This window comes from Poecilia formosa, unplaced genomic scaffold, assembly GCF_000485575.1.
Source record: "Poecilia formosa unplaced genomic scaffold, Poecilia_formosa-5.1.2 Scaffold532, whole genome shotgun sequence".
NCBI lineage: Eukaryota > Metazoa > Chordata > Actinopteri > Cyprinodontiformes > Poeciliidae > Poecilia > Poecilia formosa.
Window position 1 is genome coordinate 150,632 of NW_006800471.1, and position 26,527 is coordinate 177,158.

The following is a 26,527-nucleotide window of genomic DNA, read 5'->3' on the forward strand; positions in this document are numbered from 1 at the left end:
CATCTGGCTCCGCCCTGCTCTAGCTACATTTTGACTGCATCCACCTTTAACACCACAGTCTAATCTCTGGATTTTATTACAACAACAAATCAATAGCTAGCATGTCCAAAGAGGCTCCAGAGAACCTAAATTGTGCTAGTGTCTAAATTAAAATATACAAACTAATCAGGTTAATCCCAAATTACTTTAAATTGAGCACAGATTTAAATAGTTTTGATTTGTGTTAGATTGGTCAATTCCTGAAAATTGTAAACTGCAACAAATGTAGAATTGTTTTCTCCGAAATTTAACTGAAATCTGTTCTCATCTAATTGCGCCCTGGGCGCTAGTCATAGAAAAGCTGCCATTGGTGAAGTACTGCGTACAACACAAATCGTTTCTCCGAGCGCGAGCTCTGCTGCAGCTGTCTGGGAGGGGGTTGAGTAACGGGATTACCTAATGGGGGCAGCGGGAACGAGCCTTTTAAACAGATTACGGCGCGAGTTTAGTGCTTTCTTCTTCCCATAGTCACGTTCAATCTGCCTCGTACACAGCGCAGGTCTTGTGAGAAATTCTGTCCCCCTGTGTCGGGAGCGCGCATTGCAGCCAGAGAGGTGGATCCGGCGGATCTGACCATTTTCACGGCGCTTCTGATCGATTTCTCGGTAAAAACTACTCATATAATCATGTCAGTGTTGTAACTTTCAGTTTAATCGGCAGCTATCAAAATAAAAATACATACATAAATAAACGAGGTCCTGTGTGGAGGTCTTTTTTCGCTGTTTTGTGTTATTTTAAACGTGAAGAGAATCGATATTTTTTTCAGCTTTTGTCTCGTAAACCTGACAAATAAAAGTCAGTCAACAAGCACAGGTTTCCAACACGTAGTGTGCATTTATAATTTTTCATTTCTGATAAAGGAGGAGGGAAGCTGGCCGATAGCAGGGCACAAAAATAAAGACTTCCTGAAAAGATCACAGTGTAAACTTTTTGGTCAATCCCGTTCTAAAGTAAAATATGACAGATTACTGGATTAAGGAAATGTCTAGTATGCTATCACATATAATTTTTAAGAATTTGGAAACAGTTGCTTTTTATTTCCCAAAGTTATGGGGGGAGAAGAGGAGAGAATGGATATTTCAGCTGCCTGAAATATCCCCCCTATAAAATGGAAACAAATTAATTTACCTGCAAGTCTTTTACTGTGTTGATTCCCCTCACCATCAACAAGAAATCCTGCAAGTTTGAAAACATTTGTTCCTTTTTTGACAAAGTTAGGATGTGGGAACAAAATATTTTAAGCGCCTGATAAAATCTGTTCTCCCCCTTAAAATGGAAACAAATTAATTTATGTACACTTAATAAGTACAATAATTGAAACTTCAATAAAGGTTAATTTCAGATGTTTTTTGGATCTGTGTCACATGAGACCTGCTCCAACTCCAAAACTCCAACACCTAGACTCTTCAAAGCTAGACTAAATTATTCTCAACAAATAGCAGAATATTTTAATCCATGTTTGGGATTTGTGAAACCTTTATGAGATTTGTCAGACTTCAATAAAGATCAGATCACCATTCACACTTGTTCTATGCAGTCTTTTTCAAATTCAATTCTAATTTAGAACCACTTTATTAATCCCAATGGGAAATTAAATGTGGTGTAACTCATTACTTCTACAAAGAGTTATTGCAAATGGTGATGGCTCAAGGAAGGAAAGTTCTTCTGCAGTGGTCTGTTAAGTGAAGTTTCACAAATCAAAAAGGTTTCACAAATCGCAAACATGGGAATAAAGAGTCTTCTTGAAGAGTAGAATAATCTAGTCCAGATTTGAAGTGTCGCATTTTTAATTTTTTCTAATAATGTACATATGCAGGATGTTGGGGGTTTTCTTGACCCTCAACTGCATCTACTTTTAATAACTACAGGAAATGAAATTATTGTACTTGTTAAGTTATTGACAAAAAAATTTGTTAAATAACTGTTTTCACATGTTGATGTATTAAGTTTTGGCTAAGTACATATTTTTTTTATCAAAACATACAAATTATAGTCATGATAAAAATTTTCATTAACACTCAAAATAAGAATATTAATGTTATAATCACCACTGTTAAGAATAATCTCACAGCAATGTAAACCTCATGCTGTAGACGCCGCAGTGGAAACAGGAAAATCCACAACCACTTTTGCTAGGAGTTTTTCTGCAAACTGAAATAAACAGCTTCATTTAATGATTCACATTTTAGGTAACAAAGAAAATAATTCACTATACATGTCCATTTTATGTAGGGGGAACATATTATTTCAGGTGGCTGAAAGAGCTAAACTATTTTGTTCCCCCCATCCTAACTTTGGCAAAAAATGAGCAAATGTTATGAAAATCACAGGATTTCTTGTTGATGATGAGGGGAATTAACACAGTAAAAGACTTTGAAGGTAAATTAATTAGTTTCCATTTTAAGGGGGGGAACAGATTTTATCAGGCACTTAAATTATTTTGTTCCCACATCCTAACTTTATCAAAAAAAGAGCAAATGTTATGAAAATCACAGGATTTGTTGTTGAAGGTGAGGGGAATTAACACAGTAAAAGACTTTGTGGTTAAATTAATTTGTTTCCATTTTATGTAGGGGGAACAGATTTTATCAGGCAGCTGAAATATCCATTCTCCCCCCATAACTTTGGGAAATAAAAAGCAACTGTTTCCAAATTCTCAAAAATTATTATATGTGATAGCATACTAGACATTTCCTTAATCCAGTAATCTGTCATATTTTACTTTATAACGGGACTGACCAAAAAGTTTACACTGTGATCTTTTCAGGAAGTCTTTATTTTTGTGCCCTGCTATCAGCCAGCTTCCCTCCTCCTTTATCAGAAATGAAAAATTATAAATGCACACTACGTATTTTGATAGCTGCCGATTAAACTGAAAGTTACAACATTGACATGATTATATGAGTAGTTTTTACCGAGAAATCGATCAGAAGCGCCGTGAAAATGGTCAGATCCGCCGGATCCACTTCTCTGGATGCAATGTGCGCTCCCGACACAGGGGGGACAGAATTTCTCACAAGACCTCTTCAGTTCATTTAGTCCAGGAAGGAGACACAACAGAATAATCAGATTCTTCAAGAATTAGTTTGGAACTCCTTCGAGTTGCCCCAAGGAACTCAATGTGCCAGCACCACACCGGAAGATCCTCCTTTCAAAATCAACGTTTACAAAACAACAACAACAACAACAACAATAATAATAATAATAATAATAATAATAATAATAATAATACATACATACATACATACATACATACATACTTAAATATCCTTTAGGAATTACAAAAACTATACAAGAAACAATATGGTGGGAATATCAGCACAAAATATATCAAACAGCTCTAAACTGATTAAGACATTAAAAAAGTGAGAGTGATTTATTTGATTTCTGCCTCATATCTTCAAATTGTTATTTAGAGCTGTCAATGAAAGTATGTTATTACTACTACAAGTAATAACAACAACTACAAGGCAGAAAACAAAATGTGTTAGAGATTGGACATGTCATTACACACATGCACGCGTGCATACACACACACACACACACACACACACACGCTGACTTAATGGTACACACTGCACGTATGGTAGCAGCAAGAAGATCCTGGATTGATTGACTGATTTCTCTGAATCCTCCTTAGGTGAGTGTGTGTGTACATGGTTGTTTGTCCTGGTTGTTTCTGTGTTGCCCTGTGACCCCTGTGACCGGTCCAGGGTGACCCCGCCTCTCACCCGTTGACCACTAGAGATAGGCACCAGCACCCCTCCCAACTCCACTAGGGACAAGCATGATAATGGATGGGTGGATGGATATTTATGTCTTGAATAGAAAAACATAGAGTTTTCTATGGCATTAGCATTATTCTTTGGACCAAGAGGGCGTGCAAGTTATGTTTGCACCATTTTACTGTTCTTTGCAGTATCCAGGGGCAACATGACCTCTAGAACGTATTTCGTCACAGCGTAGTTGTTTTATTTTGAAAATCTCCCAGGAAGCGCATTGCGCCTTTAAAACTTGATGCGAATATCTGTCAAATCTTCAGTAAAATGCCGGCAGTCGTCTTCCTCACGGGGCACTGCGCTGGAATCAGCGTGCCAGTTGCCCGCCGGGCTTTACCCACTCGTGTTCCTCCGTGTAAATGGCTCTTTCAGGAGGTTCCCTGCGGCGTAGAGGACTGCTCACCGGAACACTGCGTCTTCTTCTGCAACCGTGCGTTTATTTCCCTATGCAACACTCGCGCTGCAATGACAAGTGGGTTGAATGAAGTAAAAGTCGGATGTAGACATAATTCCATGGACCAACGAGAAGGAGAAGCAGTATCTAGAGCTAATAACTAGTTTAACCTAAATATTGCAGCGCTCTATGGATGGATCTCTGGGACATAACTGCATCAGACGGCTGCTTTCATGCTGTTCAACTTTGAAGGACAGTGCTGCAGTAAGGAACCTTTGTCTTCACCAGCTGCTGCTGCACCTGATTTAAAAAAACAACAACAACAAAACAAAAACTCATAATCCTTCAGCCTATGCAACAGGATAAGAGCAACAAGCTTTACATAAACTGGATCTTTTCTGACCTTTGATGTTCTGAGGGGTCAATGACAAGGCCAAAAGGGAGATAGTCTAAAGGACTGTGTATACTGGCCATTACACCCCACCTTGCCACTCTGTCTCTGGGCTAATACTTGCGATGCTGTTTGAATTTTCCTTGAACTCTTGAGACCTGGACTGGATGCTGGAATCAGTGATTCTAAAGGAGATGGACTGAGAACCTTGGCAGGCTTTGGATGCCATACCAGTTTATAACCAACAGATTATATCACCTGACATGCTGTGATCAGCAGTACACAGTCAAGCAGAACAGCATAAAGGTTTTTGACCTTTTTTACTTTTTTCTAGGAAAAAAGAACTCTTAGCTCATCATGTTTCTGAACTGTGGTCAACCGTTGCCTCTGCTTAGTGACAAGGATGTACCCCCTCGTGTTACAGAAAACTTCATCCTTTCAGGCTACCGGTTCCCAAACTACAGCCTGAGGGACTGCTTGTTGTCAGCATTCAGGCCTACCAATGAAACGGGAAACTTCTGGACACACTTCCTACCCATCTTCATTTTTGCTTACTACTTTCTACAGATGTTTAGTTGGGATGGTGCACCTGATGCCGACGCCCCATTCTTTTACCCAATGTGGAACTACTTTATTGGGGTGTTTTGTCTGCTCCTGGCCAGCAGCATGGCCCACTTGCTGAACTCAATGTCTCTGGTCGTAAGGGAGGTTTGCTTCTTCGTTGATTATGGCACAATCAGTGCCTACACAGTTGGCTCATCATTGGCGTACTACTACTACATCCATCCTCGGGCAGGGATAGTGGAGAAAGAAGACAAGAACGGCTCCTGTTTGGACATAAACCACAAGCGTAAAGGGTTTTTATCACCTAACGCCATGCCGGAATTCAACCTGTTCTTTGAGACCTACTACATGCCATGTGCATGTGTTATAGCAATCATATGTGTTTTATCCTGCTGTAACACTCGTCAGAGGTGGAGGGAGCATCGATACATCATACGGACCCTGGTTTTCCTGCTGCCATTCCTAATCTCCTCCACACCGGTCTTCTACCGTGTCCTCACCAGATCGCCTTACTCCACCACCACGCCTTCCTTTGCTGCCTCCATCACCATGCCCAACTTCTTCTATCGCCACTCTCTCTGGCTGCTGGTGTCGGCCCTGTTCAACATCAGCAAGTTCCCAGAGAGGCTGGCTCCAGGTCGATTTGACATCTGGGGCCACAGCCATCAGTGGTTTCACTGCTGCACATTTTTGTCCATCCTCGACGAACTTCACATGATCCAGGCTGAGGTGAGAGCCATCCTGCTCAATCCTGATTTCCTCTTACCCCCTACCGCGCTCTCTCGCCTACCTGGACCAACCATTGCTTCCACCTATGGAGTGATGCTCCTCCTCCAGACTACCATTGTCTCAATAATTGCGTGTTTCTCCTGGCATGCAAACTGTATCTACGGCCCTCAAAGGGACCAGCTAAAGAAACAAATGAAAATTGACTAATGCAAGAGACGTCTTTCTTTATTACTGTGAAAGATGATTTCCATATGCCTAAAAGGTAAGGGTGCACCAATAAATCGGGTCAGATTTCCTTAATTTTGGTGAGATCAGTGATCTGCTAACGTGAAAAATAAATCTTAACTACCTATCTTATCTAACTCCACAAAGATCTGAAAATCAACCTCTTTTGTTCTGCAGTGAGAGAACAAAAGACAGACCCCGCCTACAAGTCACTTCAACTTGTGCAAAATTAACAATATCCTACTTTTGCCAACTTAGTGGCTCTGTATTTTGTGACTTTTCAGACAATCGACCTAAATTGGAATTGACAGGTCAGGTTTTTTTATAGATTGGTGATTGGCTACAATTGGTGCACCCCTGCCACAAAGCCATGCTATAAGAACTGCACAAGACAATTATTTAAAATCTCTCATGCATTCTGACCCCATCTGGGCCAATTATGATGCTTTCATAGGAAGAAGTAGGAGACTGGAGGAGATGACAGGATTATGTTTGGGCTCGCTACAGGGAAGCTGTCTTGTTGAGTGGATATTTAAAGCCCTTGCCAGCTTTTTTCCCCCTGAGAACAGCTTCATCATGGAATATCTAAAAAGTGAGGATAATAGGATGGACATTTGAGAATAGAGGTTGATATTTGGTTATGAGTCTGCAGGAACTCTGGTTAGAGGTTATGGGTTTTTCTCCCAACTGTTCTGATCATGTCCAACTTTTTATTGCACTGTTGTTTTGTTCATTTCATGCTCTGCTATGTATTTGATTTTCCTCATCTTTGATATTAACGAGACCCATATTGTCTTGCTTTGTCATTTCCTTTTATGGCCTTGGTTAGCTACTCCAGGAAGTGTTATTTCCTCTTTCTTAGCCCTGCAGCAGGAAGTTGCATGGTTTTAAGGGCATCAGCTCAACAGCTGAAACTTTGTATGAGTCTTACTATGAAGCACTTTCAGGGAGCCAGTCAAATTTACCCTGTCTTTTAAAAAAGCCATGCTCATGTTTGAATCTGAAAGGATTAAATTTGTTTGATAAGCATGTTATGATGTCCTGCAGATAGCTTATTTAGCTTTTTATCTAGCTTATTTAGATGTGAAACTCATTCATGGTACATTTGATGCAGTTGCTGCAGTTGTGTCCAGCCTTTAGTCATATTTAGACACCTCTCAGTATCTTTGTCCAGGCATCTTCTTTTCTTTATGTTATCTATCACTCTTTTAGGTTATTAGGTTATTAAGAATGAAGCTAAAGTTGTGTTTTACTTGGAGGGTTAGCTGCTCTCTGCACTTTTTCTTGCCTTTGGATGTAGAGCAATATTTTGCTGGAAATAGCTGCATTTGTCCTTCATTTGCTAAAATCTAAAGGGGTAGTTTGGCATACAGGGATTGTTTCTCCTGAGGGAGGTTTTCTGGAGAATTTATCAGTGATTAGGTGCAGTAGATGTTTTCTTTATTGAGCTTTCATTAAAAAGATTGGGTCTGGACCAAATTGGGGTCTGGACCAAAACAGATGTCTACCACTGTAGAACATCTGCAGGGGTTAAGATTTTATGGTGGTTCAACATTATTTTGCAGTTATCTCTTTATTAGACAGTTAGTTCCAAAGAAAATGTTTTTTTACAACACAGATTGTGGAGGTCCCAGTCTTTAACAATTACATTCCCAGAAAAAAACAGAATGTGAGGAGGCTATCTGGTGTGCAAAAACAAATGTGAAAATATTCCAGCTCCTTATGTTAAATGGACATTGATCTAGTAATACTTTACATAACCACATTTACCTTATCACTTTCACAGTCATTCATAGGTATATAGATCAGTAAGCACTGGTAAGGGTTAAGGCACATCAATATGTGGCAGTAGGAACCTGGAATCCAACGCACAACTTTCCCATTGCAAGACACTATTAAAATCTATTTCTATCACTTATTATCACTATTAAATCACATTCAACTTTACATTCCATTTTGCAAAACAAGTTTCTTTCTGTTATAGGCCGTAGGCTATTATGGCCTTTATTGTAAATAATTCTACATTTCCATGTAAATTAACCTCCATTGCATGAAATTAGCATGAAATTTTCTGGAGCTGTTTTACAATGGTAGGAATCCACACAATGGCTAATCTTTGTTTTTATCCCAGTTGAAGTCAGTTAAGAGGTTAAGTACTGCAGGTTAAACAGTACCTAGTGATATTCTCAACACATAACCACACTTTATGTCATTTTAACAGTGTATTTAAAAGACGGCACATGTCATCAGTCTTCATGTCTTAATACTGTAGCTCAGAGAAAATGACATGGACATGTTTGTTACCGGCCTGACTCGTATTTTTGGGCTGATCTTTACCCCCGTGGTTTGCAAATGACACTGAGACTGTGATATTAGGAAAATAGAATGTTAACCTCACACACTGAAGGCACCTTTATGGAACTGCAATGAAACAGGTTAGGCCTTGTTCTTCTACTGGAAGGTCATGTTCTGTCTGAGTTTAAACTGGTTTTTAAACATTAAGTAGTTTATTGTATTGCCTGGTTTAGGATTGGTTTTAAACTGCAACAGTTTGTGTTGTTGATGAAACTTGAAAAAGAGCAAATGTGTAGAGTTAGCTCTGGAAGCCATCTGAAAAAATCTGATGGCTTGGAATGTTCTTCATCAATCCTGTAATCCTGCCGATGCATTCAAGAACACTCAGTAACACAGGAAGTGAAAATTGGATCCATTCCATTCTCTCACAAAACACAACCTGACAACAGAGCTGTCTGCACGGTTAAAGATGTGTTTTCTGCTATATCTTCACAGATGCAGCTAATTCTTACTAATATGTGATATTAATAATATCTTACAATATAGTTGATTGATGTATATTTAAATATAGAAATTATATTATGCACATTTACTTACAATCACTTGCACATGAGAAAATGAGAAGTGGATGCTATTAGTTTTCAAAAACATGTGTTATAAAGCACTTTAAAGCTTCTGCAAAGGTGAGAAAAAAGGTTTTGTACCTTTGTTTTGGTGCATCTATAAAAGACGTGGATTGTTTGAACATCTCAAGAGTCAGAATATCAAGCAGTTTATACAACAGCCTCATTTTCTTTGGCACCTGGTAAGTAACTGCTTGAACAACACAATGTGGCAATAATTGCCCAAAGTGACTCCCATCCACCATAGTGTTTAATGCTGCTAAGTTTGTATATGATTGATTGTATGCTTGTATATTAGTTTCAGCAGTCATTTATTTACTTGTGTTGGAAGCCATGCTAGCTGACAATAATTATGTTTCCAAATGTAAGTGAATATTTGAAATGTTGCAAAAAAAAATTGAATTTGTAGTTTGAAGTGAATCAACCAGGCTAATTTAATCAGTTGTTGATGCTGGGTAAGCAAAATAAACAAGATCTAGCGGTTGCAAACTGGCATGGACTATACATGTCAGGAAAATGGAGAGTCCTCCCCTCCAATATGGAGGTCATTGTCATTGACTCACCAGTGGATGGGAGCGATCCACTAAGTCCCCTAGCCTGGAGTGAATCTCACCAGCTACTCTAGGTTCCCTCTCTGTGCTGGAGATTTGGACTCTGAAAATTTCAGAGCTTTGCACAGGCATACTAGTGGATGTGAAAGTTCACCACCTCAGAACTTATTCAGCAAATGTATTTCCATCTCCACTTTTGTGCATTAACTCTTTTCAGAAAAGCCACCTCAAGCAAACATAAAAAGTTTTTGAGGAAGCTATTTTGAATTTTGTTGTTTCCATCAACCTGTTCTAATACAATACTTCAAAATATGCATTAAAAAAACACATTGATGCAAACATGCCGAGTGCAGAAAGGACTGCCAGCTCCATTGTGCTCCATTGTCAGTTATCCTTTCCACAATGGATTGATGACAGTCCATTGTAGGACACAAAGTCAGAACACAATTTGACTTTGTGGTCTGGAAAATTCAAACTCCTGTAAAGGATTCTACTAAGAGCACAAAAGTCCTAGCTAAATTGACACAGTTTATATTACTGTTCTAATATTTCAATTCATTCAGAAAGAGTCAAAATATCTGGAGTTATTGAGTGACAAACACATGGAAACAAGGAGTTAGAAAACAAGCCAGCGGTACTGTATTACACTGACACATCAGGTTAGCTCTACTTTCCCTATAACAGATAGTCATAGAGAAATATGACTTTAACAGATAGTTATAGGGATTCATCAGGTCTATAGCTAAGGTGAAGCGATGTTTCTACCTCAGAACAACATCTGTGTCAATCATTGTGTGACTGAGAGAAAGCATAATTGAAACAGACTTTGTTTTCGCCTCTTCACTGAATCCATTAATGTTTAAGCAGTATGTGAATGTTAGCACCAGACTACTTTATCTTACTTTGTGATGTACTCAGGGTTGACTCAAGAGGGATTCAAATGCATTATTTAGATGTGCTTTTAATTATGAAGTACTGAGAAAGAGGACATAATGCAATACATTATGCTGCAATACAGCAGCACAGTGTTGCTGCTGTAAAAATCGTGTTATGTGTTTCATTAAATAACACTATTACTTATCATTTAAGTTGTTTTGAATAAATCATACAAATAACCATTGTTGTTTACTTATTTTATTTTTCTTGTGCTTGTACTATTGATTGCAAATATTATTTTTTATGTCTGACCTGCCTGCATTAGTGATGGGAAGTTTGGCCCTTTTCAGAGAACTGGCGTCCAAAGAAGAATTGGCTCTTTCTGCTACTAAGTGGTTCTTAATGTATTATCATCAGCAGTCTAATATTTTAGCTGATGAGACTTACTTAGTATGTTATTTACTTTACATACTAAATAAATATGAATACTTAGTATGTTAATAAATTCTTTTGCATTTAATGATTTTGAAAGAATTTGTATGCTTTTCACATTTGCCATGTTTGTTCTGTTACGGAAGCAGGCATTCTCACATTTGTATATTTTCATCAAACTTAATTTTTATTTAACAAAAAAACACATGAACAAAACACTGCAAACAAATCTGCCAAGCAGAATCATAATAATATGTCCTTAAAATGCAGCCAAATCCTGTTTTTGTGGGAGACCAAACACTAATAGCTACCATCAAGTGCTACCTACAGAAATATACAGTTCCATCAGAAACAACCAAACAGCGCTCAGACCCTCTAGGAGGGTCTGAGCGCTGTCAGTCACCCTCATGTATGTGCCGATCACAGACTCCTCTCTCTGCTACGCTACAGCTGGTTGACCACACCAAAGTCTGCTATGAATGCTATGGCAAGTTAGCATGATCACCAATGATAGCAGATAAACAGTTTTCCTGTAACTGGAAGTTGTTTCTTTGGTCCTATCACACTGAGCAGTGAATACATGAGAGTCATTGACAACCCTAAGGCCCTCCTCCTGGCTCTAACTCAGGGGTGTCAAACTCCAGTCCTCAAGGGCCACTGTCCTGCAGTTTTTAGATGTGCCACAGATAGAAAACACTGGAATACAATGGCTTAATTACCTCCTTGTGTAGATCAGTCCTCCAGAGCCTTGCTAATGACCTAATTATTGGTGCAGCAGAGGCACATCTAAAAGTTGCAGGGCAGTGGCCCTCCAGGACTGGAGTTTGACACCTGTACTCTAACTGGTTGTTTCTGATGGAGCGATGTATTTTTTCAGACAGCAATAGTAGCTTTGGCAGGAGGTGTTTCTTCATTAAAAGAAAGTGATTGTTGTCCACCTCTTTAACACTCAGTAATATGACAGGTTCAAGCTGACTTCAGCAGTTTAAATGAACTCAAACTGAAAATGTTGATATCCAGCAGTTAGTGGATATGATCAGTTCTGTGCTGTTCAGGAACATCTGACTTCTGCAGCACACTACTGGATTTTTTTTCCAGTGTCCAGAAACACTAAATATGGTTTACTCCTGTTGCTTTATAGGTCTGTTGTTTGAAATAGATCCAGATAGACTCACCAAACCAGTTGTGAGGCGGACTCATACTGCTACCAGGATCTACTTATTTTCCTAAGAAGAACTTGGTTATATACGTCTTCCTGTCAAAACTGAGTGATAAGAGAACTCAGTTTTCTCTTATCACTCAGATTGTCTCAGGACAATCCTGAGTCCTCAGGATTGTCAGTGGCTTCACAGAACCCTTTACAAACTTTGTGTTGTTTTGCAGAGCAGCAGCCGAATGCTGAACAGAAAAGGGAAGCAGTCTGTGGTGCTTCCCTTTTCTGCACTGCTGCTAATGGTGACCTGACACCACACTGCTTTCAAAGCGGTAGGTGCGTCGCTTTGAATAATTCAAATGTCCACATGAAAGTAGATTCTTTGTGCTGATTTGCAAGAGCAGTCCTTCCTTCTCTCCCCTCAGTCTGGTGGATTATTTATTTCTGGATATGTCCTGTAGTTCTGGTGGACCTTGAGCAGAGTCATGCATGTGTGCATCACATGCAGCTTGCTTTTTATGGCAACCTCCACCCCTCCCCTCACACTGGCTTTTTCCTTACATCTGGAGCTACAAATATCAAGCGAGGGAGAAGATCCTCCTTTTGCTGATATCATTAGGAGATAAATATGGATATGGCAGGACAAAAACTTGCTTTTAATGAATACGTGATGAATGGAACTAAAATACACACCAGGACTAAACTGAAAAAGTCAAATCAACCAGAATTCAGTGAGAAACATAAGGAACTGTAGAACAGTGAGAAGAAACACTTAAATAAAACCTGTCTCTAACAGGTGTGTTATTGGATAAACTGGTCACCTGACACCACAGACTGCTTTGAAAAAAGCTAATGTTTATTTGGTAACAAATATTATCGTTTATTAAATGGATCCACAATTAGTTGAACATGTTGGGCTAAATGGCCTAAAATTAGTTATATAATTTTTATATTAACTAAAATATTACTGTTTATGATACATTATAACTCATAGTACTGTAGATTCCAATATAGAATCTACAGTACTATGCAATGCATGCTGCATCAACCCAGCATGCATTGCACACATGTAAAAATGGCGACCTCAAGGGGTGAAAAATATAACATAAGATTACAATTTTTGAAGCAATAAAGGTTTTTGTGTATCACAAACAGTACTTTTTTATTAGTAGGAATATTAGAACATATTTACACTAATTGCTCAACTAATTGTGGATCCATTTAAAAAAAACATTTTCTTGATTTCTACGCAGCCGCAAGGAGCAGCTCTACCAGACTGTAGGCAAATCTTCTGAAGCGTTGTGGCACTGTAAACAAAGAAAAACAATATGCCATAGATAATTCTTTGTTCACAAAAATATTTCATTCTCACTGCATGCTCAACGCACATCTCTAAAAGTTTATATTTGCAGTTCACATTGAACTTGTGCAAGCAGAGAAACACTGTGACTTTTAAACTTGACTTTTTTGGTTACACTTAATCCGGTATTCTCTGAAGAAACATGAGTCCTGAGTCCTCAGGTTTTCTCAAATAAAGTCTATTGTTACAAGTGTCACCTGCAGAATGTTAGGTCTCCTGTTCTTTTGTATTTTTTAAAACTGCATCAGACTAGATGTCAAGGAAATCTGAAAATCTCACTAGTAGGAAGAAAGATGCAGATCAACAAAGCCAGGCAGAAAGCCAAGAATTTGGCTAATGAACAATCCTTGTCTCTTTCTGACAGACTGAGAAGATATTAATTGTAGATGAAAAGTTCATTATTTCACCAGAAACCATGGCAACATGTTAAATGTGAAATTAATTGCTCACTCTAAGCAGTCAACAGCAATTTATGTTTTAACTTTGCAGTCATATCACAGAGCCAACCTTTCAAAAAGCATAATGATGCCAAGATATTGTGAGTGCAGAATTAAGTCATCATTTCCTCACACCCATATGTCTGTCACATCAGTCTGCATGTTCCCCCTACAGCTCAGCCGCTGCACAGACAGCAGAAAACAATAAAAAAACAAACAACTGAACCTCAGCTGAATTCTCCATTAACCGGATTGCATTTTTTGGGTAGGATACATATACGACAGTTTTTAAAGTGTCACATTTTATCTGACTTTTGTGTCAGATACAATGTTATTATTCTGCACTAGAAGCCAGACACAGTAAAGCCAGACTGAAACAATGGATTAAAATCATGATGGAACTGATAGAAGTCAGTGAAGAGCATCACATCCCAGCCTCACCACTGCTGCTCCAACTCCACATCCAAACAGACAGACTTCTCTACAGAAGCTGCCTTCAAAGCTCCACTGATCCACTGAAGGCTGTTGCTGTGTTAGCTGGGCTTTCTTTTCATCAGCTTCTTTCATCTTGTTTTGATTTTGTGACGATGCTGTCGACTCGCCTTCCTGAATAAACTTTAAAGTTGATCTACCAACGTCTCCATCCATTATTACTTCCAAAAGTGAAGTCAACGATCTTCTTCTGCACATGTAGGTTGCTTAGGGGTCATAAACCATTCTAATGGAAAGAATGGTTCTGTGTGGTTGCAGTTGCATCATTCAGTAGTTATATCTGGAAAGACTCAGACAGAGAAAAAGGAACAATTAAAAGATTTAATGACAGGAATGAATAACAGTTCTGTGGCGTTCGGGCCCCCGCAGCTGATTTGAGCTGAAATTTGCTGTGAACTCGGGTGAACGTCCTGGTAACTGATTAGGGATGCTGTCCCCCCGGGGCCCAACACTGGTGGTGGAGGTTGGGAAAGGGTGCTATCCTGGAGAGCCGAAGGATGCGGGTGGAGAAGGGGAGGTGGTGGGTTGAACGCAGCTGGGAAGCGGCTGACAGCATGTAGATCCTTATATGCAGAGCTTGATTGATAATTGGATGTGCCGGGTGAGGTCCAGCGCTGAGGTTGGAGACAAGCAAAACGCAGTGATGGGCGAAACAGAGGGGGCAGAGTCTTCCAGCTTGAACTTCTGCTTTAGCTTCATTATGACTGACCAGGCAAAAAAAAAAAAATCTAAAATAAGAAAATCGGAATTGATTATCAAGACCTGCTGTGTGAATGAATGATGAACAAATACTATGCATAAGCATAAAAGCCACATCCCTTGCCTACCTTGTGTGTGCAGACAAAAGAATAAGTGCCACTGAAAAAAGAGACCTCTGATTAGGCTAATGAACAGTATTATAAAGAATATTTGATTACAGTTTTCTTTTTGACCTAAATTATTAAGGAAAATTGACTGGTTGTTGTAAAGCATGGCATTATCACAAGAATGCTTTTGTGTAAAATTGGACACTGTTAAATTAATTATTTTACATATGCATTTGAATAACCAATTTCTGAAAAGTGTATGTAGCTGAAATACTAAATTTTGTTTAAATTTTTAATAATGTTTGAGAGTTTAATTTTTGAGAGGAGTTGATTCCACAATCGGTTAATTCTGAACATCTGATGGTGAATCATCTTAATGTATTTCTATTTTATCTTTTCTTTGGAGCTCAGGGACTGAGGCAGTGGACCTTATCTGAGTCGCTCCAGTGACCCTGAGCCTGGCTGAAACAACAAAAAAACAAAAAAAAGAGGCAACTCTTCATCTATATTACAAGCTGCAGAAAAGACATTTAATTTATAATTATGTGAGCAAAAGGTGGCATACACTTTTATTTTCTTAATTTATTTTGTGTTGTACTCTAGCAGTGCTGCTTCCTGTGGTCTGACGGGTTTTGTGGTTCCGGCTCCGTGCGAGGAGGTGAGGAGAAAGGCCTCTGGCTTCGCCATCAGGCCTCCGCTGTTCTTAGCCACGCTGACTTGGACATTTGCACTTTCTACACATATGAATTGTGCCATCTTCTGCTGGACTGCTATTTGAGGGCCAACACCTACTGGACAATTCTTACACCTTCTACAGAGGTCAGTGAGGTTGGATTGATTTTTCCTATTGTCACGTGAGGACTGAGTGCAGCTTACAGGATCTGATCTCTGAGGAAACACCTGGCTGAAGGACGAGACTCAGGGGTGATTTCTGAGGGTCTCCTATGGCAGGAAAGACCAACGGCTTCTGCCCGACGTGAAACGGAGGTTTGAAAGCAATGACTCACCTGCTGTATCTCTCCATTTCTCCCCCACGCTCTGTCGAGGGGGGCCACATACTTTGTCCAGATTTTTCTGCACAGCGAGAATGAATGGGATTTCCTTCAGTCTACAGGTTGGAGACAAAATGGTTGCCAACAAAACTTGTTAGTTTTAATGGTTTTTCTTGAATTTTCGAATTGTGTGATGCCACTTTTCTCACCTTAGTTTATTTACAGCACATTTATGGTCTACTGCCTTTGCATTCTGACCTCTGCTATTTGATCCCCAGGATAATTTTAACGGTACGAATGAAGGCTCGATGCAGCAGGGTGTTAGAATTCTGCAGTTTACAGAAATATTTTGTTTGCCTGAATCTTCTGATTGTCCAACATCTGGTTAATGTGTTTTTCTCTTCCAGCATGACAACGATTGAAAACGGATAAAAGTATGGTAATAGTTGTTAACTTCCTGATTTACAAAAGCACAACCAACCATGCTTTAAATACAAAAGAGGATAGTCTAAGTTCTAGTTGCCTCAAATTACAGTGGCTACAAATATAAGGACTATTATTTCAAGTTGATTTCAGTTTATTTGGAATCCATTTCAAATCTTAGGAAAATCTAATCTTCAGAAAATTACTGAACAAAATTTTTTTTGTTCAGTAATTTTTCAAAATTTTCAATCAACTATTCAATTCTTTCACTAAGGTGTAAACACCCTGTTTTAATTACATCCAACTGTTATAATTAGCAAGGAAAGATAATTTGGTCTAAATGATTTCCGAGGGTTTCTTAGGAGTTTCTGTATCGAAACACTATACAGTGTTTCGATACAGAAACAGGGGAGATGCATGGAATTACTCTATTCAAGCAAATTGTGAGTTAATTTATTGAGAAATGTTTAATCTATTCAGAAATGTTTAGTTTCGAGCTTGAGAAATTTTTCAGTTTTGGGCTTCAGCAAAATAGAGAAGAGGTTAAATCAAAATTCACAAATATTTTAACTATTCAAATGAGTTTCTAAAGTAATACTGAATATTCTGAATTGAATACATTAAAATTAAACAATGATGTCATTTGTCAAATAGATTTGACAAAATAGAGTTTCTTGAACATGGAAGGGATCGTTTGATTGCTGCATCTCTCTTGCTATAATTTGAAATAATAGGTCAACCAAGTCATGCAGAAAGGCCAACCCTGAACATTATATCATTTAATAAATCTAGTTGTATCAAATTTCTCCATAGAACTGTCAAAAACATTGATAAATATGAAACACTAAACACTACAAAAGAGTGTAATTCAGTTAAATAAATATTTTATAGAAGGGTTTCAAATGAACAAATTGTTCAAAGGTTAAAATTGTTGAACTTTTGGTATTTAAAATCACAATTAGAATAACAGTAAGTTAAATATGTACTGCCCTTAAACTCTGGAAAGCTGAGGTTCCGCGGTCGTCTTTCAGTTCTGGGAAACCATCTGATAGGGAGGTGTGGTTCTATCGGTACCGCTGCCCTTCTCTATGTTGGAAGTGATGCACTGAACAGCCGAGGACCTCAGGCAGGGAACAGCAGCATCCACAGGTGATGAGGAGAGCAAGGAAGGTTCTTTAAGATTCTGCATCATCTGATTAGTAAACATAATGTTCTTTTTTTTAAAGGCTGCTCCTTGAAGCTGAAGATCAGGGATTTTTTTTTCATACTAAGCCAATAGACTATCAATATATCAATAAGATGTGTTATTTAAGTTCTCTCGATAATAGTTAAAGAAATGCTTAAATTCAGTAACACATTTCAACCTTCAAAAATAACATTGCTTGTTTTAAGTGCTGGCATATTCATAGGATCAGACAAAATCAGAAACCAAACAAAAAATCATGTAAAGGATCAGATTATGAAATAAATGTGCAAAACTGCCTGGCCCAAAGTCATGTCTTATCAAAGAGATATCATTTGAAATGTATATAAGATTATCCCTAATAGAAACTTTAACATAAATAACAAAACCATATATACATGTTTTGCTTTTGTTTTTTAATTAAATTCAATCAAATAGTCCTCATTTAACAAGAAGTAACCCGCTATACTAAAGGCTTGTAAAATATCATAAATACTGTGAAAAGTCAATGGTCTGTGTTAAATTAAGATTCCTTGTAATTTGTTCCATTCATGTAATAAAAGATGACCCTATTTTGTCTCAGACCAAAAACTGTAAATTATGATTATGAGAAATGTTTAGGCATTATTACCTTGAATCAACAATTACACATAGGACTAGATTCTTTTTTTTTATTCTGTCAATCTGTTTGACCCCCTTTAAGCAGTTCCATAATTGCTCATTTGTAATTTCCCAATTTAGACCAATTTAATTTGAATCCTCGTATTTTCTTCTCATTTTAAAACTTAATATACTGATTAGCCTGTTTTTATTTTTTTTACAAGAATAAAGCTGTGTCTGTGTCTTTCAATATTCGTTGCTTACAAGCTTTTCTTACCATCACATTTCATTTAACAGTGCATCCTTTCTATAGTTCACTGACTTTTGAATATTACATAGACATTTCAATAAGTTTGGTTTAATCATTTGCTAACACATTGTTGTATGCATTATTCATTACAAAGAGAATGCCTTAAAATTTCTAACTCACATTTTATTCAGTTTGAAGTGACGCCTAACGTTTATTCATTTTACATTTTATTAAATTTGATTCATGTTTGAGCTCTTAACTTTAAAAAAAAAAAAAAAAAAAAAAAACTTTCAGATTTTGCTCTTTTATAACTCATTACCCATCCGTGACATGACGTTGACCTGAGGTAACAAAAAGAAATAATAAATAAATAACAAGCAACATAAAGGTAATAATAATAATATTTGGTTCCAGAAAGTGTCATGGTCCGACTTTATGGCTGATGTGTAATTACAGATGACAAAGCTCTCACAAATCTGCAGGAAAATATTTTCTAAAAAAAAAAAAAAAAAAAGGACAAGAGTCATGCCATGGAGGGTTGACTTATATTTCTCCAAATTTTTTATTTTTATTTTATTTAAACATCCAACAACAACAGGGCATTGACCACAGGGACAAAGCAAACATGACATATTTTTTTCTTTTTTTTTCCTACCCTTGTTCCCTCTACCCTTCCCTAACTATCCCCATCCTGCTGCAACAAAAAGAGAGAAAAATAAACAAATAAATAGAACAACAATAATAATAATGATAAAAAAATTTTTACAGCTGAAAAAAAACAACCACAAGCAAAGAATCCAGGAGACAGCTCAAAGACGTGGGCAACATGCAAACAGGCGTCTATACAACCATGGGTACATAAACCGAGTCAGGACATGGACATTCAAAACCGCACAGGTGGACGAATACTGTCAATAACCAGAACCACAAGGAACCATTGAGGCCGCCGGGCCGGGGCACAGACACACATCAGAGCCAGCATCTGCATGGCCCTCAGGCTCGAGGGAGGGCATCCAGTCTCTCAAAATAAAATAATAGAGGGGCCCAGGTTTTATAAAATTTTTGGATCGAACCTCTGACACAAAATTTGATCTTCTCTAACTTAAGGGTGGGTGTTCTGATTTCCACGCTAAAAGTATTCTTCTTTGGGCAAGGAGAGTTGAAAAAGCCAGTACATTTTTAAAATCATGTGTTAATGATATACCCTCCCCTGGAACTCCAAAAATTGCCAATTCGGCACTGGGTTGGATGCCTATTTCAAAAGCTTCAGATAGGATCTGAAAAACTGTAGACCAGAAGTTACGCAGATTGTTACAGGACCAGAACATGTGCGTTAAATTCACCTTAGCTATATGGCAACGAGCACAGGTTTCACTGACTGTAGAATAAATCCTTGAGAGTCTGTCTCTGCTGTAGTGAATCCTATGAAGAACCTTGAACTGAATGAGTCCAAGTCGAGCGCATGATGTTGACCCATTAACTCTATGTAATGCGTGATTCCAAGTCTCATCAGAGATGTGTATTCCAAGTTCTTCTGACCATTCTGCTCTGATCTCATCAGGCTTTACTGCGTTGAGTGATGAGATGCTATTATAAATTTTGGAGATGAGACCTCTAGATGTGTAGGGGTTTGCAAGAGGATGTCCATTCCTCCCTTTGGAGGTAAGTTGGGAAAGCAAGGACTGATGTTACGAACAAAGTCTCAAATCTGGAGATATTGGAATAGGGAGGAATGCTGTAAACTAAATTTAGAGGAAATGGCATCAAAGGTAGCGAAAATACCATGTATATAAAGGCCACTAATTTACTTAAGCCTGCTCTCTGCCATTGGGCAAAGACAGGATCTAACATGGATGGCAGGAAAACATGGTTATCACATATGGGGCTGTAGATAGAGAAGTTTGTCATATTGAAGTGTTGTCTGAACTGTGACCATATTTTTAGAGTGGAGATTACAACTGGGCAAGAGGAATGTTGCTTAGGAGAGAGAGGGAGCTTTGAGGTAATTAATGCAGGGAGTGATGATGGCCTGCATGCAATCAGTTCTAATTGGCACCAGTCAACATCCGGTTGTTGGAGCAAACAGACTACTTTTTGTAGGTTTGCTGCCCAGTAGTCGTACAACAGGTTAGGTAGAGCCAAACCCCCCACTTCCCTTTGTTTCTGAAGGAAATGCCTACTGATTCTGGGGTGTTTATTGCTCCACATGAACGAAGACAGCTGTTTATCAATAAGTCTGAAGCATGATTTTGGGAGAAACATCGGAATACTCTGAAAGAGATACATAAATCTTGGCAAGATGTTCATTTTAATACATGCAACTTTGCCAGCTAGGGATAAGTTTAGGATGCTCCACTTCTGGAGGTCGCGCTTAAGATTATTGAGCAGAGGAGTGACATTTTTTCCCAAACAGATCCGAAAAAGAACGCGTCACATTGATTCCCAAATATTTGAATCCTGTTCTAGAGAGAAGGAAGGGCAAGTCAGTTTCTGTAATTTGGAGTGCAGGGTTATTAATTGGAAAACATTCACTCTTGAGGAAGTTCAACTTATATCCTGAAAATTTACCAAAACGGTTCAACAAGCTCACAATGTTGGGGACGGATGATACCGGGTCCGAGATGTAGAGTAATAAGTCATCTGCGTATAAGGACAGCCGATGTTCCAGATGTTTTCTATAAATACCCTTAAAGCCCTGTGAAGTCTTAAGCATAATTGAAAGTGGCTCAATAGCTAGAACGAAGAGGAGCGGGCTGAGAGGACAACCCTGCCGGGTACCCCTGGAAAAAGAGAAGGGCCTATACCTTGTTCTGTTAGTGATTATACTTGCTTTAGGTGACTTATATAACAGTTGTACCCATGACGTAAAATTGGGCCCAAACCCAAACCTAGCCAATACTTTAAATAAGTAGGGCCACTCGACCCAGTCAAATGCCTTCTCCGCATCAAGTGAGACCACAACCTCAGGGGTCTCCCCCGATGCAGGAGCATGAACACCACCAATAAGCCACCACCAATATATTAGAAAAAGAGTGACGACCCCTCATAAACCCAGTTTGATCCGAGGAGATTATGTCCGTCATGGCCGTGTCCAGTCTCATAGCCAGAAGTTTAGCTAAGATTTTAACGTCTCCATTTAGGAATGATATGGGCCTGTAGGAAGCGCAGTCTGTTGGATTTTTACCATGTTTTAATAAAAGTACAATGTTAGCTTCTGTAAGCGTCTGTGGCAAGGTTCCCTGATCTAATGAATGGTTAAACATTTCAAGTAAAAAAAGGTGCTAACTTGGATGAGAATTTTTTATAGAATTCGATTGGATAACCGTCTGGTCCGGGGGCCTTGCCACTCTGCATTGCTGAAATAGAACTGATGACTTCGATAAGAGTGAGGGGCCTATCCATATCCCTCTTATTAACAGGATCTACAGCCGGAATATCCAAGCCATCTAGAAAATCATACATGTCTGACTTATCCTCTGGGAATTGTGATGAGTATAGATCAAAATAAAATTTCTCAAAGACTTGATTTATTTCAACTGGATCAACAGTTTGCTCGTCAGAGGTCTTTTGGATCTGTGATATGATCTGCGCTGCCGACCGACTTTTGAGTTGGTGGGCCAGAAGGCGGCCCGCCCTCTCACCGTGCTCGTATATAAAGCCTCGGGATCTAAGCAAGGATTGTTCCACATCCTGCGTTGATATAAGATTGTATTGCATTTGTAAACAAAGTCTCTCTTTGTATAGCTCGGGGGAGGGTGACATTGAATGCCTACGGTCCAGCTCCAGCATAGAACTAATAAGCTGTTCCTGCCTTGCTTTTCTAATTTTGTTACGTGTTGCAGTGTAAGATATTATTTCACCTCTAATTACCACTTTTAATGTTTCCCACAGGACGGAGGGTGATACAGAGTCTGATTTGTTTTCAAGCAAAAAATTATCTATGACGGTAGACATCAATTCACAAAAGTTCTCATCTGCTAACAAAGTTGAGTCAAATCTCCAAATGGGGCGCTGAGTTTGATTAAGTGGGAAGGCCAGATCCAATATTACTGGTGAATGATCAGACTCTACAATAGAATATTCGCTCTTCTTGACAAAGGGCAGCAGAGTTTTGTCTATAAAAAAACAATCAATCCTTGAATATGACTGGTGGACATGTGAAAAAAAAAGAAAACTCCCTATTATCCGGAAACAAAAAGCGCCAAGGATCTATGCAGCCCACCTCCTTCATGAATACTCCCAAAGCCTGAGCCATCTTTGATGGGGATGTCAGTCTAGAGCTGGATCGATCTAGAGTCGGATCCATTACACAGTTTAAGTCACCACCCAGTATCAAACGGTGAAAATTCATACTTGGTAAAGCGGAGATTAACTTGGATATGAAAGTGGGGTCATCCCAATTGGGAGCATATATGCAAGCAAGTATAACTGGAATATTATATAGGGAACCAGATACTATAACATATCGGCCCTGTGGGTCTGATATGGACTTGCTTAAAGTAAACTGTATGTTTTTATGTATTAATATTGCTGTCCCTCTTGCTTTTGTATTAAATTGTGAATGGTAAACTTGTCCCACCCAAGGCTTCTTCAGTTTTATTTGGTCTGCAGAGACCAAGTGGGTTTCCTGTAGAAATGCTATTTCTGTTTTTAGTTTTTTAAGGTGGGCAAAAATTTTAGCCTGTTTCACTGGTCCTCTCATGCCCTTTACATTCCAACTAGTAAAGCAAACTGCTGAGCCCCCCCCACCTCTTACACTGCTGTTACACACGTCAGCCATGACAATCCAATCTTATACCCGTCCCAGCCCAACAGCCCCACCTGGCAGTACATGGTTTCATTATCCACAATGTTCAAGCTTGTGAGAAAAAGGAAGTAGAAAAAACAATACAAATACAAATCAGCTGTATGAATGAAAAAGGCAGCTCTGAACCCAACCCTTATTAGAACCCACCCCAACCCACCCCTTGCTTCTCTTGATGAAGCCAACTGCTGTCCCTTAACCTGTCATTCACAGGTTGTCAGGGGTGTCAAACTCCAGTCCTCAAGGGCCGCTGTCCTGCAGTGTTTAGATGTGCCACAGGTAAAAAACAGTGGAATGAAATGGCTTAATTACCTCCTCCCTGTGTAGATCGGTTCTCCTGAGCCTTGCTAATGACCTAATTATTCTTTTCAGGTGTGGTGCAGCAGAGGCTCATCTAAAAGTTGCAGGACAGCGGCCCTTGAGGACTGGAGTTTGACACCCCTGTCACGAGGACCCAAATTTGGGTCCTCTCGTGAATGACAGGTTAAACACCACGTAGGTCTTCCGATAGGCCACACTCACTGTCCCAAACTGACTTTGGAAGGTTCCCAATAAACTTAGCGTGCAGGAGTTACGCACTTAGTACAATGAATTACAACAGTACTAGCAACTATAAAACATTGGGCAATAAAAGCTCCACGGGGCACTTATACAATAACCAACGCCATTATGAATGTGGATTTTGGGCTAAAATTCACTAAATTATGAGAGCCAACAACAGACATTAGAATAGAACTAGGCAACAAACACTTAAACCTCTAACCTACTATTATACAATTGGATGTGGATGTATGCCCCTTATGAGAAAAACGGTGCATCTACTCGAAGCAGAAATATTGTTTAATCCAGTCATTCAATGCAGAGTATGCAGGTGCAACACATAACTCAGTAATTCCTCATCAGTACCTCTTACCCGATTTTTTTTTGCCCTCTTTTTCCGTCCTCTCCTTCTTTGCTGTGTCCTGGGTACCCCGCCGCCCCCCAAAAGATAAAGTCTGCCATCAGGTGTTTGTTTATTTTGCAACGCAGAAGTCGTAGAACGCTCGGGCTTCCTCCGGCGTTTCAAACAAGTGGGTTTCTCATTTAAACGTAACTTTAAGACGGGCAGGGAAAAGAAGACGAAACGACACACCTCTCTGGTAGAGAGCTCCTTTAACGTCGTTGAATGCCGACCTTTTCTTTGCAAGAGCGATGCTGAGATCTGGATATATTCTCAGGGTGGTTCCCTGATGCTTTACTTCATGCTGCCTGGACCATCTTAAAGCGGCTTCCTTTTCCCGGTATCGATGGAATGCAAGGATGAAGGGCCGCGGTGGTCGTCCGGCTGCGGGCTTGGGTCCAGCTGTGCGGTGCGCGCGCTCCAATTCCGGGGGAGAAGGAAATATGTCGTCCCCCATGGCATCTTTTAGCAACTTGGAGATAAACTTAGTTGGATCTTGGCCGTCTTCACTGCCTTCAGGTATGTTAAGTATGCGTAGATTGGATCTGCGAGATCGATTCTCCAGGTTTTCCAAGCGTTCCAGCAAGGTTGCGTTCGCCTGGTTGAAGTAGAAAGCTTTTGTTGTTTAGGATTATCGCTAGCCATTATAACGTCACGAAGGTACAGGAACAATGCTTCTGTCAGTCCGGTGCTTGATAGAAGTGTATAACTCCGGTTTTAAGGTAATTTAAAGAAAGTTGGCCTGGAGCTCCATCACCCTGCTTCCTCCTGCTTCCTGCTACATCGCCAAACCGTAAGTCTCTTCTCCAAACTTAACACTCTACCGTCCTTTAACAATCTTCTTTCCTTACGTGTTCTTCATTAGATTGTAAGAGGGACATTGTGATTTCGATCCACCGCCTAAGAGGCATAGGGGTGCCCTGTCCGTTTTTACCCCCAAAAATGAAATGAAATGAAATGAAATGAATGAAAGACAACATAAATGCTTGAAATGATGCTACGTATGTCAACATCTGTAAAAGCCTCGGGGGATGTTTTCCGGAAGGGACAGTGTCTACTCTAGGGTTTGTCTCCCCCTTTTTGTTTTGGGCTCTTTTAGAGCGCCCAACAGAGGGATTGTTGAGACGCTTTACCAGGTCGAGAGAGTCACATGCAAAGGGCCCATAGTAAAGAGTTACATTTTTAATTCTGTTAGACGCTAAGGCTCATTCCTCAGAGAAAACAGAAACTTATCAGGGACACAGAGACATGGTGTCATTTCAGGGAGTGTCTTCAGTCCATATAATCAGCTGGCCTCCTTCTCCTGAGATGCTGCACAGACTTTTTTAGAAACTCTTCTCGGATGTAATGGTAAAGCGTCTCCTTTCAGCACTGAAAGTTAATAAAATAAAGTCTGAATGCATTTCTTGGCTGATTTTATGCTCCGTGTGTCGATACAAATTATAATTCATCGGTTGGGATTTTCATTCCCAACAATCCTCTATAGCAGGGGTGTCCACAGTCGGTCCTGGAGGGCCGACATCCTGCATGTTTTAGGTCTCTCCCTGATTTAAAGCACCTGGATCAAATGATGGCTCTTTAGAAGGCCTAAGAGCAACATTGAAAAGCTAAAAAGTTTGTTACTACCACCAGGAGAGAACTAAAATGTGCAGGATGCCAGCCCTCGAGGACCGACTTTGGACACCCCTGCTCTATAGGAAAGAGCACTCACACTGACCCGAATCCTAACATTGGTATAATCAAGTTGATTTCTGACTTACATGTTCTCCAATTCTTTTAATTTAGTCTCTAGTTCGTTTAGTTATTTGTCCTTCTTTCTTAATAGCAGTACTTAGTGATATAAATTTGCCTCTTATAACCGCCTTCAATGTGTCCCATAAAATATTAGGATTGACTTCCCTGTTATTTAATTCTAGAAAGTTTTTTATTTCTTTTATGACATTTTTATTATTTAACAAGCTTGTTTTTAGCCTCCATATGTTTTTCTTTTTTTTTTTTTTTGGTCTCATATCCAGGTTAAGTATACTGGTGAGTGGTCTGACAAGTTTCTAGTAGAGGTGTGCCGATCGATCGGTCACCGATCATAAATCGGGCCGATTTTCGTGAAAACGTGCATGATCGATGATCGGCGATCATTGTCTCTTTTACCGATACCGATCACCTACTTCTCATTTCGCAGCCTGCCTGTG

The 26,527-nt window shown here is 39.3% G+C and overlaps 1 protein-coding gene and 3 long non-coding RNA genes across 4 annotated transcripts in view; 2 read left to right on the top strand and 2 right to left on the bottom strand.

Annotated features, from left to right (window-relative positions):
* Positions 1-11,862, top strand: part of LOC107834150 (uncharacterized) — a 16,015-nt gene extending 4,153 nt beyond the window's left edge. The window contains exons 2-3 of the long non-coding RNA XR_001659938.1: positions 3,680-3,685; positions 11,852-11,862. This is a non-coding gene — a long non-coding RNA (uncharacterized LOC107834150). The remainder of the gene's footprint in view (positions 1-3,679; positions 3,686-11,851) is intronic.
* Positions 1,645-18,810, bottom strand: LOC107834152 (uncharacterized). Its single transcript, XR_001659940.1, has 3 exons — positions 18,609-18,810; positions 15,023-15,024; positions 1,645-1,655 (listed from the first exon to the last, which is right to left on the bottom strand). It is a non-coding gene; the product is annotated as an uncharacterized LOC107834152 (long non-coding RNA).
* paqr9 (progestin and adipoQ receptor family member 9) lies at positions 3,997-7,153 on the top strand. Its single transcript, XM_007540322.2, has one exon. It carries the CDS (start codon positions 4,961-4,963, stop codon positions 6,101-6,103), a length of 1,143 nt encoding a protein of 380 aa, XP_007540384.1. The 5' UTR covers positions 3,997-4,960; the 3' UTR covers positions 6,104-7,153.
* Positions 18,811-19,159: 349 nt separating the features above from the next.
* Positions 19,160-25,912, bottom strand: LOC107834149 (uncharacterized). The gene is made up of 2 exons (XR_001659937.1): positions 23,889-25,912; positions 19,160-23,598 (listed from the first exon to the last, which is right to left on the bottom strand). It is a non-coding gene; the product is annotated as an uncharacterized LOC107834149 (long non-coding RNA).
* Between the last annotated feature and the right edge of the window lie 615 nt (positions 25,913-26,527).

Bases quoted from the DNA above. Each gene is read 5' to 3' on its own strand.
- paqr9 (XM_007540322.2), top strand. From the start codon at position 4,961: ATGTTTCTGAACTGTGGTCAACCGTTGCCTCTGCTTAGTGACAAGGAT.